The 20335-nt window shown below is 36.5% G+C and overlaps 1 protein-coding gene across 3 annotated transcripts in view; it reads left to right on the plus strand.

Moving 5' to 3' along the window:
- The window catches only part of MAN1A1 (mannosidase alpha class 1A member 1), a 168354-nt gene extending 153305 nt beyond the window's left edge, over positions 1-15049 (plus strand). For all 3 annotated transcript variants that reach the window (XM_017872224.1, XM_017872226.1, XM_017872227.1), the window contains exons 10-13: positions 3973-4192; positions 5280-5452; positions 13546-13661; positions 14032-15049. In XM_017872224.1, coding sequence (XP_017727713.1) covers positions 3973-4192; positions 5280-5452; positions 13546-13661; positions 14032-14158 — 636 coding nt within the window. In that variant the 3' untranslated portion in view covers positions 14159-15049. The remainder of the gene's footprint in view (positions 1-3972; positions 4193-5279; positions 5453-13545; positions 13662-14031) is intronic.
- Positions 15050-20335: the final 5286 nt, after the last annotated feature.

Raw genomic sequence — 20335 nt, forward strand, 5'->3', positions numbered from 1 at the left:
TCATGGGGAGGGGGGAGGGGGGAGGGATTGCACTGGGGAGTTATACATGATATAAATGATGAATTGATGGGTGCTGACGAGTTGATGGGTGCAGCACACCAACATGGCACAAATATACATATGTAACAAACCTGCACGTTATGCACATGTACCCTAGAACTTAAAGTATAATAAAAAATAATAATAATAAAAAAAATTAAAAAAAAAAATTGACCAAGAAGACAGAGAGTCCCAATGGCTACCTCCATGTGAAGTAAACTTGTCCCCAGAGATATGTGGACAGTACTCTAAGGAAATCCACACATAAAAATCTGAATAAACTCATATTTAAGGGAAGATCATTAATAGTATCAAAGATTCTTTACAGTGGAGAAGTAAGAGGCAACAGTTGTGTGTTGAATTGCCTACCATGTGCTAAGCAGTGTGTTAGGGTAGCTCCTTTAAATGAAATGGTGGAGTTGGGTTTTTTTTTTCTCTCTCACAGTACTTGAGATATTACTCACCCAGTTTTACAGATAAAGTTGCTGTACCTCAGAGAAATTACATGTCAAACCAAAATTAAGATTAAAGTTTGTCTGTATCAACACCCATTCCTTTTAACTCATTCACTGTGGATTTATTTGTAAGAATTTCCATTCTACATTTAAATCTTCATTTACTAATTTGTAAGCAGTAAGTTAGTAAGGTAAGTTAGAAACTACTTAAAGTCTCTAGGAGGAGGCCAGTATAAAAGTAAACTAAGAAACACCTCCAGTTAAGCTTCAATCAAAACCGAAAATAAAGTTAGAAAGTAAATCAAGTCAGGAAGAAAATTATTTTATCTAAAATATTTATACTCTTCAGGAACAAAATTTTTTAGTGGAATCAGGTGTTTTTGTGATTATTTTATGTGGTAACACATATATTCTTTTAATATTATCAAGGCTTCTCAAGTAGTGTTGTAAAATAGTGGCTCAGTCCTCAGAAAAAGTTTCTTTGTCTTGACAGCTTAGAAATTTTTTAATAAAGTGTTAATTCATAGGAAAAAATGGAAATTTTTAATCCCAAAGATGTAGCCATTATAAAATTGGTCTTTCGAACAAGAGGTCTGGGTTATTTTGACATAGGCATACTTGTTTATTTAAATAGAAATGCAGCTTGCTTTGTTCTGGTTAACTACACTGAGTATGACATTGGTTTCCTTTACAAAGTCTTCACTACTTTCCATGCAGGAACCAGAAGCGCCTTAGTGAGAACGTTGGCCTACATTTGGCACAGCCTTTATAAAGGCATGTGATTAACATCAAAAGCAAACTAGGATATATGATCCACATGGCCTCTTTTAGGTTCATTTTTCCTCACTGCTATGAGGTTTCAGATTTTAATCTAGGGAGTTCTCCATATTTTATAGTTTCCATTCTGTCATCCTCTAATTACCATATTGGCAGACATTTTAATTATTCTAATCTTAAATTGGCCCTCTGAGATCTTGATGTTCAAAAAAAGACAACTTTGAAATATTATTTGAAATATTTTCTTCCTAGTTCCTAAAACCATACCTACACAACTTTTAGTATATTGTAATCAGACAAATCATTGACAGGAAAATCCATTAAGAACAAATGAAGTCAAAAAGTGTGTCCTGCTTCTCTTAGTAGTAAAAGCTAATTTTCATTGCATTGTATATTTTCAACTTAGAAAGCAAAGCTAGAACAACTAAATGTCTGTTTTGAGAAGTAGCAGCGTCTTATACAGCAAAGTTTCTTTCTGTTAAGTTGTACTTTAGAAGATTATTGTAACCAAGGGGAGGATGCTGCACACTATTGTTCTTGACAGTTGATTACTGAAGATACGGTTACTCTGTTGTAGTTTCAAATAGATTTTGGGAAGCATTTAATCCCAGAGTGGTATATTTTATTTGATTATTTTAGTAAGAAAATATTTTGAGCTTTCAACTGGCCATCATGGCCCTATCTGGAGGTTACAGTAGGAACTCAGAATGGTAAATGATACCTGGGCAGGTGACTTATCAGACACTTACGATCTGAAGACTTCATCAAACCAATTTTTTAAATCAATTATGGAAAGATTAAATCACAAAATATATAATACCCTTTTTTCTAATCAATTATCTTTAGCCTTGACACAGTTTTTTCAGATCTACTAAAGACTATCCTTCTTTGTATTTATTTATATTTTCCCATGGCCACACAAAATTATTGCTTTGAAGGTCTTGGAATTTCATTGTAGCTTTTATTAAAAGGTAGCAACTTGGTCCAAATCATGCCAGAAATAATATCATACTTTATTTAGGATCCATAACAGGGTAATAATGTTTCTCTAATTCATGCTCAAAAGCTATTACTCTTGCCATGTAGAAAGAATAATTTCTTGGGTTATGAACAAGTATCTGCTTGAAGGACTTTATTGCAATTTTTGTTATGAGAAGTATAAATAGCTAAGATCTTCAGTTGCATAAAATAAGAATGAAAATGTAATAACTAAACCATCAATAACATTAGCTTAACCACAGTTAATGAGCACAGTAATATGTTCATTTATTTCTTACCATCTTAGTTTCATTCATTTATTTCTAATAAAGGTAGGAAAGGTTTTAGCTTCCTGTGTATTCATTTTCATTCATTCTTCTCTATCACAAGTTTTTTTCTGTGTCTATTCCCAAATGTTCTTCCTAACAAATCCCTGTCTCTTGATAGCAGTGTACAGGTATAGACACAGTCATGGCCTTTTTCCTTCCATGAAGTAATTGTGGGGCGGCAGGGAGAGCATTTTCTGTTACAGTAATTGGAGATTATTTTGCTTTTAAAATATAAGGCATATTTTATTTGTCTGTCTAGTTTAAGAGAATATCAACAGACCTGGGATAGAAATAAAAAATGTTTTATAAATCATTTTGTAAACATTATCATTTCTCCCAAATTTAAAGATTTTATTCCAATTTTTAAAATATATACATTTATTCATTATATAATAGTGTGCTTTTTAATAGAAGTATTAGGGAGGAACTTGATTCAAGTGTCACCACATTGGAGATGTAAATGGTAATTATAAATGACTTTGATCACGTGCCACTTGCATTAGTGACTGCTTTATGAACAAAATGTGTCAGAGTCCTATCAGGAGATCCTGTTGTTCCCATTTATGGATTAGGATGCTGAGATTTAGGGATATAGTAAGCAAATTGTTCACTTCCACAAATTAGACATAGTGTCAAAGCTGGAATTTGAAGCCAAGTCTTCTGCAATTCCACCTAAGGGTTATTGGCAGCTTGGGGATATTCACCTCTGTCTGTTTCAATAAACACTTCATGTGTTTTTCTGTCTTTGAGCTTTAAAATGCTAACATATGCTTTTACTTAGAGTAAATAGCTACTTAGATCTAGGGAGATTTAGGGATATAGTAAGCAAATTGTTCACTTCCACAAATTAGACATAGTGTCAAAGCTAGAATTTGAAGCCAAGTACTTCTAAAGTACAACAGAACACCCCCTCTTTGTCACTCTATTTTGTGATCCCTCCAGGCCTACAGAATTGAAAGGAAGAGTTTTGCCACCATCCTGGATCTCGTCCAAAAATATGCTGTGTTCCTCATCCACCTTAGGGCCTGGGCTTTGTGTTATTTCACCACTTGTGGAAATGAAAATGTACCAAAACAACTATTACCGCGGCACAGTGGCCTGTCTTTGGGAAGGGGAAAGGTTTTTGAGTATGAGGAATACAAGCGTTTGGTCGCGGAACCAAGCAAAACCAACTGTGCTGGCGCAGCAGTGTTAATTCTGACTAACCAAACTAATAAGGCATAAACTAGCAGAGGAATACAGAAAGCATAGCGTGTAATTTCAGGTTGAATGGATTTGTAACACCAAACTCTGACTGGGAGATGTGTTTTATTCTCTTTTTTATTAATGTTGGGCATATTTTTAGTATAAATTTGAGAAGAGATTACAAAATAGTAAAAAAGTGTTTTTTACAGGCCATTGAGACTCATTTGATCCGTAAGTCTAGCAGCGGACTAACTTACATCGCGGAGTGGAAAGGAGGCCTCCTGGAGCACAAGATGGGCCACCTGACCTGCTTTGCAGGAGGCATGTTCGCACTCGGGGCTGATGGAGCTCCCGAAGGCATGGCCCAACACTACCTTGAACTCGGGGCTGAAATTGCCCGTACCTGTCATGAATCATATAATCGAACATGTGAGTACATGTTATTCTTCACTTACAGCCTATTCCCACATGCTTTGATTTCATGCAGTTTTGTCATTGCTGCCATCAAAAGACTGTCCACTCTGCCTGTGAAACTTGATGATCGTGATTAATGTCATAAAGGAATGTATATTTTTATTTTAAAAGGCAATGATTTTCTACCTGAAAATACCTACGTTTAGTTTGCCAAGAAACAAAACTCCAGGCCATAAAGAGTTAAAGCCAGCCTAATTTACTGACTTCTGCTTTTGCTAATAACACTGGGCAAGGGTCTCTATCTCCCTGCAAAGAGAAACTTAGCATTGTATTAACCATTGTTAATCTTCTGCACATCCCCCATGAAATAGATCATGAATCCCACTCCCTTCTTATAAAATACGAATTTGCAACACAAAGTATAAATAACTGGCCTTTTGTAGCAAAATTACTTAGGATTGTCAACCACTAAGTTTCTGGCTAACTCAAATGGTATTTCATGGTGCCTTGCACCTGCCTCGTGGGTGCTCAGTAAATGGGGGTTAAATGAAAATAAATAAATTGTTACTGTTTTCTAAAATGGACTCTTTTAGATGACTAAATGTTTTAAGTATATGAGTTTTATATATTACATGATGTTTATAACTCTTTTTTAAAAATGATCACTTTGACATCTGTCTTCAGTGTTGTTAAAGTACAGTCAGACCTTCGTATCCTTGGGTTCCACAACCGCAGATCAGAAATGTTCCCAAAAAAATGGATGGTTCTGTCTGTACTGAACATTTATAGAGTTTTTGTTCTTTATTCCCTAAACAATACAGTATAACACCTAGTTACATAACATTTACACTGTATTAAGTATTACAAGTAAACTGCTGATGATTTAAAGTATATGGGAGGATGTACCTGGGTTGTATGCAAATACTTTGCCATTTTATATAAGGGACTCAAGGATCCATGGATTTTGTTATCCTTGGAGGGCCCTGGAACCAATCCCCCACAGATCCTGAGGGATGACTGTACTTTCTAGTTTTATTTAACTTATTGACTGTAAGCACCATCCAGGAAAATAACCCTTATTCATTCATTCCATGTCCTTTAGTTATGAAACTGGGACCAGAAGCTTTCAGATTTGATGGTGGTGTTGAAGCCATTGCTACAAGACAAAATGAAAAATACTACATCTTACGGCCAGAAGTTATGGAGACTTACATGTATATGTGGAGACTGACTCATGATCCAAAGTACAGGAAATGGGCCTGGGAAGCTGTAGAGGTGATGTTTTAATTTGCATGTTTCTTATAGATAAATGTCATAGTAAAAAATGTTCAGTTGATACCTATAAATCAGGCTTATCAACTTTTCTATAATTTTTAAAGCTTCGACCAGGATTTTTTCCACCTAGGACTGTGTATTTTCATTGAAGTCATTTTATATCCCTGGCTTCAGCTTTGCTTTGTATAACATTGATATAGATATACCTCCTGATAGACTTAGATATTGAAGGAGATGACTAGAAAGGTATAGTCTAAAATTAAGTTCCCATTAATACAAAAATGATGATCTCCTAATTCCACCTAAGGGTTATTGGCAGCTTGGGGATATTCACCTCTGTCTGTTTGAATAAACACTTCATGTGTTTTTCTGTCTTTGAGCTTTAAAATGCTAACATATGCTTTTACTTAGAGTAAATAGCTACTTAGATCTAACTTTTAGAAAGCACTTATAGAAGAATTACTTTGTATAAGGATATTCCTTCACCAGTCTCAGGTTTCTTGGAATATCTGTAAGCTTTCCACCTGCCCAGGGTGTTGTTTTCATTGTCTGTCATCTCTTGGGTCTCTTCCTGCCCAGGATGGTGTATCTCCTTCCTAAACTAATCTAGTGAATGCTTTGTGTGCAGAATGCCTGAGGAGGCACCCTGCAGGATATGCATCGAACAATGTCTGTCTAATTGTAAGAGTTATTATTCCGCAAGGAGTGGAAGGGAATTCAGGGGATAAGAACAAGCAAATGCTTTAATTACACTCTCATTCTCTAGCACTCTTTGTTAGAAAGTTAGCTATCTTTAAAAACTGTCCATGAGGAATGACTTCTCTCAGGAAATCTAAAATGAATATTGCCTTTGGTAAAATTTAACTAATATCTTAGGAAGCCATCGGTGAATCTTGCTTATTATCCTCTTCATTTAGTATGTGTCTGCTTATTAATCATCAGTCATTTTGGATAACGGCAATTCTCTAGGCCTCTTTGAGGGGCAGTTTTATTACATTTAACAGTAGTCATTGTAATTTCTTTACATTTCTGTTTTTTCCTCTGGAAAAAAATGTTAAAATTGAGGCTTTTCTAAACTTTGATGATAAGAATTGTTTTGATCTTCAATTGGCCAGCAAATGAATTGAATATCAGTTTAAGTTGAGAATATCAGGAATAATGTATTCCATCAAATCTAAAACATGATAGTAAGAAGCATCATTGTTTTATATACCACTAAGAAAAATAACACTGCCAATTAAATTATGACATCCATTTTATAGATGTTAGAATGTGCAAAATGTATGGCCGAGAAGGGATCAAAAATGGGAGGTAAGCAAATTCGTATTGCAAGGTAGACAGGGTGCTTTGGTTTGCTCTGTTCTTCGGGAGGTTGGTTGTTTATGGGATCATAAGGTTGGTTTATGTGTTATAATTTTTATTTCTTGTCAACCCTTTAACATAATATATGACATGAAATCATTTCCCTGTGTCACAACACTGAGGTCTCAATTTTGGGGACACCCCCAGTAACCTCTGCTAGAACCTGAGCTATAATGGTGAGCAAGGAGTACTGTAGGATCTTGCATTTTTTAAACCAGAAAAACTGGGACTTCAAAGGCATGGCCACACATTTCCCCACCCCCATGGCCTCCTGTATTTCAGCAGCAGCCCCGCATGTGCTGGCAGCTCTCACCTCCAGCACCTCCAGCACCTCCAGCACTTGGCTGTTGTGATGCATACTTGAGACCACAGCTGGAAACCATGTCAGGAAAAGAAGGTGGAAGAACTTTCCCTAGCCAGCTGGCTGTGGTCTGGGAAGTGCTGGGGAGTTAATGGCTGTCAACCAAGGAGGTTTTGGAGTTGATGGATAACTATCCCAGTCTTCTTTCTTTCAAGAATCATTCTGGAATGCATGCTACATGGTTCTTCAGAGGGTTTCTAGCAGGAGTGAGCCTCGTTGCACACAGTCGTAACTTAGTATAATTCATTGGCTCTTCTGTCCCTGTTTTGCCCTTCCCACTTGCCCACTTCCTGATATCACCTCCCTGATAGACTTCCTGCATCCTGCGTCCAACCCTTGTCTCATGCTTTATTTTTAAGGGAACCCAAACCGAAACATAGGGGGTCTTAAAAATCACCTCATTCAGCTTTCTACTTAAAGACAAGACTCCCTTCCAAATCTTTGCAAGATAGCTGTTCCTCATCAACGCAAGGACTTCCCAGCAAAGAGGAATGTATCACCTAATAAAGTAACTCATTCCAATTGGTAATGGTTGAAGGTGTTAGAAAGTTACTTATTTTGAAGCCACAATTTACAATGTTCTGTGCTCTGGGGGTACCAGAGGAAAAAAATCTCCCTTCTACATTTCAGCTCCCCAGTTATCTAAAGACAGCATGTTCTGCCATCTCTTCCTTTCCTCATCCATCATTTCCCTTGAATTTCTTCTCCTGACCTGGTTTCCAGCTGTGGTCTTTTAGGGCTGAGCAGTGTGTCTCAAAAACCTCTCTTCCTCTCTTAGCAGTGTGAATTTTCACAGCTTATAGTCCAACTTGTTCTTTTAGTAGATTTATATTTTTAAAAAAAACAAAAATTGCCAGCACTTTGGGAGGCTGAGGTGGGTGGATCACGAGGTCAGGAGATCGAGAACATCCTGGCTAACACGGTGAAACCCCATCTCTACTAAAAATACAAAAAAAAAAATTAGCCGGGCGTGGTGGCGGGCGCCTGTAGTCCTAGCTACTTGGGAGGCTGAGGCAGAAGAATGGCATGAACCCGGGAGGCGGAGCTTGCAGTGAGCCGAGATCATGCCACTGCACTCCAACCTGAGTGACAGAGCAAGACTCCATCTCCAAAAAAAAAAAAAAACTGGCTTATATTGAAATTATGGTCAGTGTTAGCTTCTCCATTCGCTACCGCTGAGTCACATCTCCTTTGCACTGTACTTTTTCACCCATACTTTCAGTTTGTAAAGTATTTGTAAGCCATCTTCCTATCGTCTAACAAAGCACTCCCTTCCCAGCCTTCTTTCACTGATACACTTGAGAAACCTGCTTTCTGTGTCTTAAATTTCTACTAATAATGTCAAATAAGATATGAAAAGGTATATAATCCAGCACTACAACACTAGGCAGTTCTTTTGTGGGTTAACAGCACTCCATTAATCACAGGTGTTCAAGCACTTGTGAGTCTGCCTGACAGAAATAATGTTTAATATTATTAATATAGTTATAATATAGAAATAATATTTAACTGATATTTATTTTGCTTTTTCTCAAAAATGTCACGAAGGCCAGGCGTGGTAGCTCAAGCCTGTAATCCCAGCATGTTGGGAGGCCGAGGTGGGAGGATGGCTCAAGGACAGGAGTTTGAGATCAGCCTGGGCAACAAGTCATCACCCTGTCTCTACAACGTTTAAAAATTAGCTCATCATGGTGGCACACTCCTATAGTCCCTAGCTACTCAGGAGGCTGAGGAGGGAGGACCACTTAAGCCCAGGAGTTCAAGATTATGTTGAGCTAAGATTGCATTGCTGCACCCCAGCCTGAGCAACAGAGTGAGACTCTCTCGAAATTTAAAAAAAAAAAAAAAAAAAAAAAAAAAAAAAAAAAATGAGAAACTGACAGATTCCTTCCAGTTAAACATCTGATAATTTACAGCATGAGCTTTATCGGAATATTAATTATATGTATATATTCACAGATTATATAATGTCTCAGCTGATCTACAGTAAAGGGTAAAGCCTTACATAGGGATTTGCGATTTTTTTGACTTTGGGGGGGTATTTTTGGAATTTCAGGTTTTTTGGTGTTTTTTTGCATAGACATTTTTCTTTGCTCTTCTAAACCTAACCTTTTCCACTCAGACATTTCCACTCTCAGAAAGTGACTTCTCTTCCTCCTTCCTCCTCCTGCCTCCCCAGGCTTCATCCTGTTTCCAAACCCTCTTTGATTTGTTCAAGGTGCCTAATTCTCTGTGTTCTACCCTTGAGTTCAGACCACACACACAGACAGCCTTACTCCATGGATCAGCCAGTTACATATCTGGTAGACAAGAGAATACTCTTCTGTCCTCTGACTTAGAATGTAACTCATGATGCTTGCTATTTTCTTACCCATCATCCCGTGTTTAGAGTGCCAGTCACTATAAACATTCTCATATCCTGTTCTCTGCTATTAGCACATCCCAATAACATAGGATCACTAATAATAATTACTAACAATTACTAATAATTTCCTCAAAACCAAGGTGGTCCCTATGCCTAGAGGCTGAGAGTCCCAAGAACAGATTATAGTACAGTGATGATCTGATTAGACTTAGCCATACAAACACGTGACAACGTCCACTGTTGAGATGCTGAGAGAATCAGGGCTGTTGTAAGGGCCCAGGAAAGCTGCTTGTCCCCAGCTTCACATTCCTAAAGTCTTAAAATCTAGACTTTTGCGTAAGGGGAGAGGGGTGGGTCTTTGGTGCTTTTCCTTAAAATTTTTTTTTTTTTTTTTACCAAAATTTTAAAACTGAAAGTGGCTGGGCCTCTCTAAACCTCTGGAGGCCCTTGTTATTGTCTAAGCATTTCTTCATTTTGTTTCATTCTCACTTACAACCCCATGTTGAGAAGGAAGATGCTGCCTGGGACATGGAGCCTCTGGGGCCACTGATAAGGGGGATCTCAAGCTGGAACTTGGCCCACCACTCAAAATGTTTGACTGTGTTCATGAATACTATAGCTTGCCTCAAGAGGACTTGTGGGGAACAAGAATGAGAGGGTAAACTAGAAAGAAAGGTGATTAGGCATTGTCCACCCCAAAAGCAACTCCTCTAACAAAAAAAGGAGCTTAGAGCAGTTTCCATGGGAAGGGGGAGTGGCTATTTATCATGGCTGACCCTATCATTAGCTCATCACCAAAAAACCTCAAGGGAACAAAGGTTTTGGGATTAAAATCTGTTTAAAGAAATATCTGGAAATGGGGTTTCCCATAAAAGCTTGCCCATTTTTTCTAAATTTTGATTTTTTTTTTTCCTTTTTTTAACCAATAATTTTGGCTTACTCTACGTATCTGGTATTTGAGTTTTGTCCAAAAAAAAAAAGGAGGAAAGAAAAAATAATAGGACTTGAAAGTTTCTTCACGCTCCTCCTCCATTTGATGCACTGTCTGGAACTTAGAATTTAATCGAAGCATCTGTTTTAAGTTGATTGGTCTTATTTTCTTGGGGCTTTTAAAAGTGTGAAATCATGAGGCATTTTCTTTATTTTCTTTATTCATGTGGCCTTCTGGTCAGATTTTCTTTAACCAGGTAATTAAATTCTTTTCCTCATAGTCTCTGCTCTCTCCCTTCTGTCCTCCAGCCCTGATGTGAAAAATCAATAACCTCATTATCAGTATCTGCAGATGGGAGCTGAGCTCTCAGTTCAGCATCTCTGCTCATGAGAATCCATGGCTGGTATTTCGTTTCCCTCGCCTCTTTTCTGGGCTCTACATTCTTAGAGCCTTATTTTCCTCCAAAATCCTTGCTAGCCAGAGAAGATGTTTCTCAACTAATAAGGCAAGGTCTATGCTTTCCATCTTCTTGGTAGTTGGATTAAATGGGAGAAAAATGGGGTACAATTGTACATGTAAAAAAGAAAAAAAAGAGGGACAGAACAATGATCCACAGGGGAAAACTAAAAAGTGAAAAATGACGTGAGAAACTAAGAGTAAGTATATCTTGTTTATATTTTCTTTATTTCACTATAAAATATATTAGGGTTTTAGTCTTAAACTTTATTATTTTGTCTATAGTCAATAAATTAGAACCAGATTGCAGATGGCCATTTTTGTACAATGGAAATTTTTATTTGACCATATAATTAATAGGATTAGTAGGATGTGATGAGCAGAAAATAACTTCCCTAGAAATGAATATGCCTGGTAACTAGCAGAGCAGCAAATGTAATTTCAAAATATAAACAGCACAAAAAAAAAAACAACTCAAAATGAATTAAAGACTTAAATATAAGACCTAAAACCATAAAACTCCTAGGAGAAAACAATGAGGGAAAAGCTCCTTGACACTGAGCTTGGCAGTGATTTTTTGGATTTGACCCAAAAACACAGGCAACAAAAGCAAACATAAACACACGAAACTACATCAAACTAAAACGTTTCCTTACAGCAAAGGAAAACAATCAACTAAATGAAACACAACAAAAATGTGTGCAAACCATGTATCTGATAAGGGGTTACTATCCAAAATATTAAGGAACTTACAATTCAGTAGCAGAAAAACAACCTGATTTTAAAATAGGCAAAGGATCTGAAGAGACATTTTTCCGAAGAAGACGTACAGATGGCCAGTAATGAAAAGATGCTCAACATCACAACTCATCAAGGAAATGCAAATCAGAACCACAGTGAGATATCACCCCATACCTTTTTAAATGGCTGTTATCAAAAATTCAAGAGATAATCAGTCTTGGTGAGGATGCAGACTAAAGGGAACGTTTGTACACTGTTGGTGGCAGTGAAAATTGATATAGCCATTGTAGAAAACAGTATGGAGGTTTCTCAAAAAATTAAAAATAGAGCTACCATACGATCCAGCAATCCTAATTCTTGGTGTATATCCACAGAAGATGATGTATATCCACATCAGAAGATGATGTATATCCACATCAGAAGATGATGTATATCCACCACAGCAGATGGTATATATCCACAGAAGAAGTGTATATCAAAACATCACATTGTACACCCTCCAGTATATACTATTTGTATTTGTCATACATCGGTAAAGCTGGAAAAAGGTTAAAGAAAAGTAGAAACAAACAAAGAAAGAAAGTGGGCTCTGGAAGGGGAAAAGAAAACACAAACAGCAGTCATCTTAGTGGTAACCAACAAAGTGGAAGGCAGGTTGGTTTAGGTTGTTACATAAATGTTCATCCTCACACTGCCCAACCCATCTGTTTTCCAAATATTCATTAAATTCAGACAACTACAGAAATGTAGGATCATTTCTCTCTAGAGAGTTGTCAGTGGAGTCATCCCATCTTCTTCCATACTAGACTAAAAAAAAAAAAAAAAAAAAAAAAAAAAAAAAAAAAAAAAAAAAAAAAAAAAAACCTGTTTTAGGAATGGATTCCAGCCACGTCTCTCACTGTCTTTCGTTTTCTTCTTTTAGCTCTGTTACCAGTATCACTGATTAGTACCCTACAATCAATTTTCAAAAACTCAGATATTCTGATTATAGTAGCAGCTGATTTTGTTCCAATATAGTTTCTCAACCAGTGGTTTATGATCCCAGTTGACATTAGCAATCTCTCCAAACTAGGGGTCAGCAAACTCTTTCTGTTAAGGGCCAGACAATATCAGGCTTGGGGGACAGACAGCCAGTCTCTTTTGCATCTACTTAGCTCTATCATTATAGTACAAAAACAGCCACAGACAATATTTAAACAACATGGCTGTGGTTTAATAAAAGTTTATTTACAAAAATAAACAGTGGACTGGATTTAGCCTGTAGTTCATACTTTGCTAAACCCTGCTCTAGACCATAGGAGGAATTGGTAAAATCAGTGAAAATTTTCCAAAACTAAAGGCAGAAGTGTTTCAAATTAGGTAAGATATGTTGTCCATACGTTCTGTGACTTCATTTTTGATTTACATTTAGTTTATGGTTTTAATTTTTTTTACCTAAAACTCTAACACACTTTGATTTAATTTGAATCCAATTTGTAAAAAATAAATTTTGGCTAGGCACAGTGGCTCATGCCTATAATCCCAACTCTTTGGGAAGCTGAGGCAAGCAGATCACTTGAGCCCAGGAGTTTGAGACAAGCCTGGGCAACATGGCAAAACCCCATCTCTACAAAAAATTAGCCACGCATGGTGGCACATGCCTGTGGTCCCAGCTACTTGGGAAGCTGAGGCAGGAGAATCACCTGAGCCCAAGAGGTAGAGGCTGCAGTGAACCATGATGGTACCACTGTACTCCGCCCAGGCAACAGAGTGAGGCCCTGCCTCAAAAAAATAAAAAATAAAAAGTTTTATCTGAACTTGACAGTCTAATAATAAAAATTAGTGACAATCAACTTATTAAAATGTGACCATTTTTTCCCCTCCTCTTTGTAATTTAGGCCTTGGAAAACCATTGCAGAGTGAATGGAGGCTATTCAGGCCTAAGGGATGTTTACCTTCTTCATGAGAGTTACGATGATGTGCAGCAGAGTTTCTTCCTAGCAGAGACATTGAAGTAGGTAAAAATTATTGTAAAACCATGTGGCTAAGGTACCTGGACAGATCTTTGTAGATGTCTTTTATCATGAACACATTCAAGTAATATCAAGTATGACTGATACATAATATCAGGCATGGCTATAATTACAGGCGTATTCTCAATAACTAGGTTCAGTGACTTGGTACTGCTAACACCAAAGCACTGAGTAGCTTCTTTACCCCATGTTAGTGAGTATAACCCCTCAAGGTTTTGTTGATATATTTGACTCTTGTCTATGTTTCTCGGTAAGATGAATGGAGACATTGATATGGTTTTTGCTGTGTGTTTGTGGTTTCACGGCCTGCCTAGTCTCTTGGGCCTCATATACTTATGTTTCTCTCACCAGATATTTGTACCTAATATTTTCTGACGATGATCTTCTTCCACTGGAGCATTGGATCTTCAATAGCGAAGCACATCTTCTCCCTATCCTCCCTAAAGAAAAAAAGGAAGTTGAAATCAGAGAGGAATAAAAAGACATTTTATATTTTACTCTGCTCCATTCCCTTCACTGCATACCTTAATAATTCCTTTTCTGGTAATCAGGCACATGATGAACTTTGATTAGTAGGTCTATGATTAAGTTCTTAAATTGTTTTGCAGTCTTTTATGTTTATTATCATAAGTATAGGAGGACCTAAATTCCTTATCGTATCCTTTGTTGTTCAGCCAGTGTATCCACCAGTTTTTTGTTTGTTTTTAAGTAACCTATTATCTCTGGAGTTCATGAAGGTGTAATACCATTTTTATTAAACTGAGTAGAATGGTATAGCAATGATCTCCTAATTACAATTTGATTTGACTGCAAAACTTTTTCCTCCTCTAAGAGGAGATGATGTCTGCTTTAAGCTGTAATGTTTTGCCATGTTGCAAAAGCCATAATAATAAGTATAAAAAAGCTTTTCCTTTTCAATTTCATGTTAATCTGGTTTGTCTGTCCACCAGAGACAGATCTTCTAACTGTGACAGCCTCTTTATGCAGGTCTATCATTATTTGATAGAATGTCTTCTAAAATACTTCACTCACATTATAATTCAAATTAGAAAGTCATTCCAAAAGGATCATCTCATGTTGACCTCATTTAATCGGAACTGCAGTGTATTTTTGTTGCTTAATTATATTAGTGTTTTCTATTTTGTAAATGTGTCCTTTAATTTTACTTTACTGCCCTGTGTCAATTCTGGATTATATACTGGTTAATTTCTTCCATTCCCTACTACACAGAGAGGTGAGCTCTCAAATTTTGCAGAGCTCTGCTATCACTGAATTACATTTTTCTAAACAAAATAGTATAACTTAATGGATTAGCTTTTGTGTTTAACTGAATATATGAAGAAATTGGGTCTCTCTAAAGAGAGGGTCTTTCTTTCTTTTTTGAGACGGAGTCTTGCTCTGTCACCCAGACTGGAGTGCAGTGGCGCTATCTCGGCTCACTGCAACCTCCGCCTCCTGGGTTCATGCCATTCTCCTGCCTCAGCGTCCCAAGTAGCTGGGACTACAGGCGCCCACCACCACGCCCGGCTAATTTTTTGTGTTTTTAGTAGAGATGGGACGGGGTTTCACCGTGTTAGCCAGGATGGTCTCGATCTCCTGACCTCGTGATCCGCCCACCTCGGCCTCCCAAAGTGCTGGGATTACAGGCTTGAGCCACCACGCCCGGCCAAGAAAGGGTATTTCATATGGCTTTTAGTTCCATTTGTTTGTATTTCATCTTGATTTTTTTTCTTGGGAAAATAAAGCATTCTATTTGGTTCAGATTTCTCAGATTTGAAAAAGGCTCTATCTCAAATGTAGTAAATTATTTCCTTTCAGTTTGTGAAAGCAGGATTTGACTCTGAAGGAAGCTTTGCCAATTTTGCTTATTCATGATCAATCAAGGAAAATCTAATACATTTTAGGCCAAATAAGAATATAGCATATTTAGTATGGTTATATTCAACATAGAGATCACAACTTAGAAGAAATATAAAGAAATGGCCACTCCCAATTCACCACAGTCCTGGAGTAGATAAAAATCCGTATCTGATTCTTTTAAACGTTAAGTTTGAAATAGGAATGGTTTTCTCAAGAAGAGATTTGGTGATACCTTGTGTTTGCTCACACTGGCTCACTGTATATGCAAATATATTTATGTGGATAGAGATACTTCCATGAAAGGGCTAATATGATGCATGTACTAAAGTGCAAAGACTTTGACCATGTGAATTTTCAGCTGAGAATGGTCAGAAAGATCAGTACAACCCCATGGATTCGGCTGAAGCATATGAAATTGCTGCATTTGTGGCTTAAAAACTGTCCACAGTTTCATATGGTTCCACCTAATATTACTGAAGACAATTATTTTCTTAGCTATAGGCTTAATAGTTTTAGTTATTTTAGCGTTTGAAAGTGTTTTAAAAGATTGCCTTCATCTGACAGAACCACCTTTATGACCTGCTTTGTTTTTCAGCATCATCCATTGGTGTATGTCAGAGAATAAATTAGTAAAATGAGTAAATGAAAAAGACTCTTCCATACATCGTCATTTCCATGGCAATGTGTCTCTGTGATCCAGAATAATTTCTCCCACTCATGTCTTCAGTTCACCTAATGAAATAAATGGATAGCAAGAGCCCTTTGTTCCCAGGACTTTAAGGCAAAATATTAAAAATTATTGCCAAAATTGGGCCATATGTATTAAGATTATAATGTTTATATAAATGTCCTTGAACTTGCCATTTAAATTAACTCATTTTCTTTGCAGTTTGATTTGAAGGAGCACAAAGCTGATAAGTATTTCTGCAGCAGATACAGTATTAAAATCAGGTTGTGTGTACACACTGCACTGTAAGGTACCGTGGTGTCCTGGTGTGAATAGACAAGAAGCTGTGCTGTATGTTGCTCTCTCCGTGGCAACAATGAAGTTTTTGCAATTCTAGAACTTGGATTTTTTTTAACAAAAGTCCCAAAACACCAAAAATGTAAACAAGAGAGTAATATTATAGTGATGTAATTTAATTAAAGTTATATTTTGGGTTAATTTTAACAACTGAAGTCTTTAAGTAGAAACATTTTCAGCAAAACTGTGCAGTTAAATTTATATATGTATTCACATACTGAAAAATGAACAGGTAAAGTAGCACTTAATTTTGTGTTTCTTCAATATGTCTTGATATACTTTGTGCAATTAATACTACACATGTAAGTTGTATGGCAGTTTACAGAACTCAGTGACTTACGACGTTTTCACATGAGCTACACATTGTGTACATTGATTGTTTTTGATTTTTACGTAAATCCATTCTGTCATTTTCAACTTTATATATAAATCTCCAATGTTATGGGAAACAATAGATTGACACATAATTTTTAAAAATTATATTTGTAAAATTTCTCTATTGTGAATAAAGTCTTTTAATATATCTCCTCATTTGTTATATTTTTCTCCTTTTTAGTTGGCTTTTGCATATCTAAGGGGTGAGTGCATTCTGTTGCAAATAAAAGTACTTGATCCTAACAGCAATTCCATACCACACCTATAGGATCTTGACAAGGAAACATTTTCCCTTAAGAAACTTTACATAGCACATAATTTTGCTTATACAGTGTGGGTAATCAAATGACTTTTATTAAGGATCTAACATATGTTCAACACCAGGACACAAAGGCTAGAAGTTTTGGTGTCAGAAATAGCACAAACTATGTTCTTTGTTCATAAATCTGCAATGCAACTAAGAAAATTAGACTAACCCCACACTACCTCTCAAAACAAGACAAAAATAGCATTTAGTTGTGTTAAATTACAAGCCTACAATTCTATAGAAGTTCATGGGAACAGGAGGTCCGTAGCGTGTGAGTGGTCAGAGAGGCTTAATAGAAAAAGGAGAACTTTTATGCTGTAGGAGATCCTCCAAAATTTTCAAAAGTCCAGGTTTTCAGTTCTTCAAATTCCTACTGTACTTTTTAGAACGTTTCAGATATTTTGGTTGCCATTGCCACTACCTGCAACTCACTTTCTCTAATATTTTTATAGCTCATTCTTTATCAGGTCTCTGCACAATTGTCACCTTATTAGAATGACTCCTTTGACAAATCAGTATAAAATTATCTCCACCTTTTGTCCCCTACCCTATTTTATTTTCTACTTAGCATTTGTTATATTACATATTTATTTCCTTATTTGCTCATGTCTTTCTAACCCCTTAGTATGAAATCCCATGAGAATAGAAACTTCAACTGGCATTTCCCCCCTATTTCTCTGTCTAGTGCTGAGAGCAACATCTAGCAGTTGATGTAGTACACAACTGAGAAAGTACATGAATTAGGAAACTCTGTCTTATATTCATAGTCTTTGCTACAACTATTTGCAAATGTCTTTTACTAAGCAATACACTTTTGAAAAATAAAGTACATGTTTGTGACTAGAATCAACTCTCAATCAACAGATTATTTTTAATCCACTTATGTCATGTAAAATAAAGTAAGGCATGACTCCTCCAATAGAGTTTTCAGTATTCAACAGCCCATTATTGTTTTATGTGACTTAATGTCATAGTCCCTGCTTCATATGTTAAACAAAAAACAAAAAGTGATTACAACAGCACCAAGCAAAGAAATTAGCTGATTACCTAACAGAGAGTCAAATGGGAACCTTCTGAATTAAATTATTGGTAACACAAATGATGTTGGTTGTGTTTATGTTGTTGGTGACAGAATTATTAAAATTTATTCTAAGTATGGTTTTTATGTATACTAATCAGCCATCAACACAGAGATGGCAGCTTGGCAACAAATACGTCTAATGACTGATAATGATATGTAGACGGTTGCTTAAAAAGCTTTTCAAAGTTAAGATAAAATCTTTTTCATTTGAACATGGAGTTCATATATCTAAAAATTGCCATGCAAGGGTCCCTACCTTGTGACTGAAGAGTGAGGGCAGGGAGGGGAGTCTTAGGAAACTTCTTAACTGATTTTATGGCCTGAAGCCTCCGTTCTATTTTTTCCAGGCTCATTCCATCCACCACACTAGCCAATACATGAGTCACAGTTTTCAAGAAATATTTACCAGGCGTCAGATACATATTTAAAGTATTGGAACTACAGAGGAATGTAGACAGCATTTAGTCCAACCCTCATTTTAAATATGAGGAAATGGGGCTTTTCCCAGCAACAGGAACTGTTTTTCTATCCTTCCTCTGTGCTGCCAGACACAGGAATATGGTAAGATTTCGTGCTAATCCTAAAAATACAAAAAAAAAATAGGCATGGTGGTGCATGCCTGTAATCCCAGTTACTTGGGAGGATGAGACAAAAGACTCACTTGAACTCGGGAGGCAGAGGTTGCAGTCTACTGCACTCCAACCTGAGTGACAGAGCCAGACTCCACCTCAAAAAAAAAAAAAACAGCCATGTATGAGAGCATATGTTATTTCCAACCAACCACTCCAAAATAAAGGTATAAATTCAGAGTTCACCCTTAGAAATTGGTCTACTGCTGTTTCTTTCTCCAGCTGGGGCTACAGTTTACCTAACCTGAATCTCAGCTAAGGTTTGTTAAAATGCAGATTTCAAAGCCTTCCCCCAAATTTTAACAAATCAAAATTGTGATGGGGTCCTGGAATGCCCACGTTTAGCCCTTTGTGTTATTCCTACACACACTAAACTGGAAAACAATTTTAAGTTATAGGTAGAAGGAAATCCCAAGACTATCAGAACAATTAATGAGTTAATTAGCAAATCATGACAAGAATGTGTAACTTTTCCTGCATTTTTGTCTGTACCTCAAGGTTTAAGTACAACTTGACATAGCTTTGGTCACTTTGAAAACAGATTCTTCCTTTTCTACAAAAGCATTCATCTGCAATAAGCCATACACCTAAATCTTTTAGAAACAGATTTACACTAGATTCTTAAACATAATTCTTTCTTATTAGGGGAAATCTCAAAAGTATTAACTACAATCATTCTTCTGTTTATTCAGCAACTGTTTCATTCATTGGCTTTCTTTTCCCAATAACTGCATTTTTAAGTCATTTTTCAAATTGTTTCTACTGTTCTTGTTGATTTTAACACGAGTGTCACTTGCACAGACTACACGGAATTTCTAGTTTGGCTATATGTCATGTAAATGTATAAAATGTTCTTGGAAATGACCTCTGAAAATACCTTCATTTCCCCCGCCCGTGTTTTTACATTCATTGTTATGCTAATTGTCAAAGATTTGTTGACTTGCCATTATTATGATTACTTTGAGTCCCCTTAAAACATGCCATTACTTACAGAATAAATTAAATGTGTATCACAGATCCATTTAGTCCCCCAGTGAATGCAAATTACCATGAAATGTTAGAAAACAGTGATAGATGTATGGTTTTTAAAAACTTTTACACATGCTGGGATATTTTGGCCTTAGGCTACAAGCGCTTACTAATTCACAATTCTGCAAACACGGCCATAAAGTGTACTGCTTTCAAATAGTATTTTCCAAAATGACTGGCACCTGAGAGGTTTCTGTTTGTTTTGTTTCGTTTTGTTTTGTTTTGTTTTGTTTTGTTTGTTTAACTCTTCTAGGAGAAACAAGTGAATGATTCCCATTCACAAAATCTTTGGGAACTGTATTCCTCACTTTCCAACTCTTGGCATTCTTTTTTTTTTTTTTTTTTTTTTT

The sequence above is a fragment of the Rhinopithecus bieti genome, unplaced genomic scaffold (assembly GCF_001698545.2).
Source record: "Rhinopithecus bieti isolate Rb0 unplaced genomic scaffold, ASM169854v2 scaffold_6792, whole genome shotgun sequence".
NCBI lineage: Eukaryota > Metazoa > Chordata > Mammalia > Primates > Cercopithecidae > Rhinopithecus > Rhinopithecus bieti.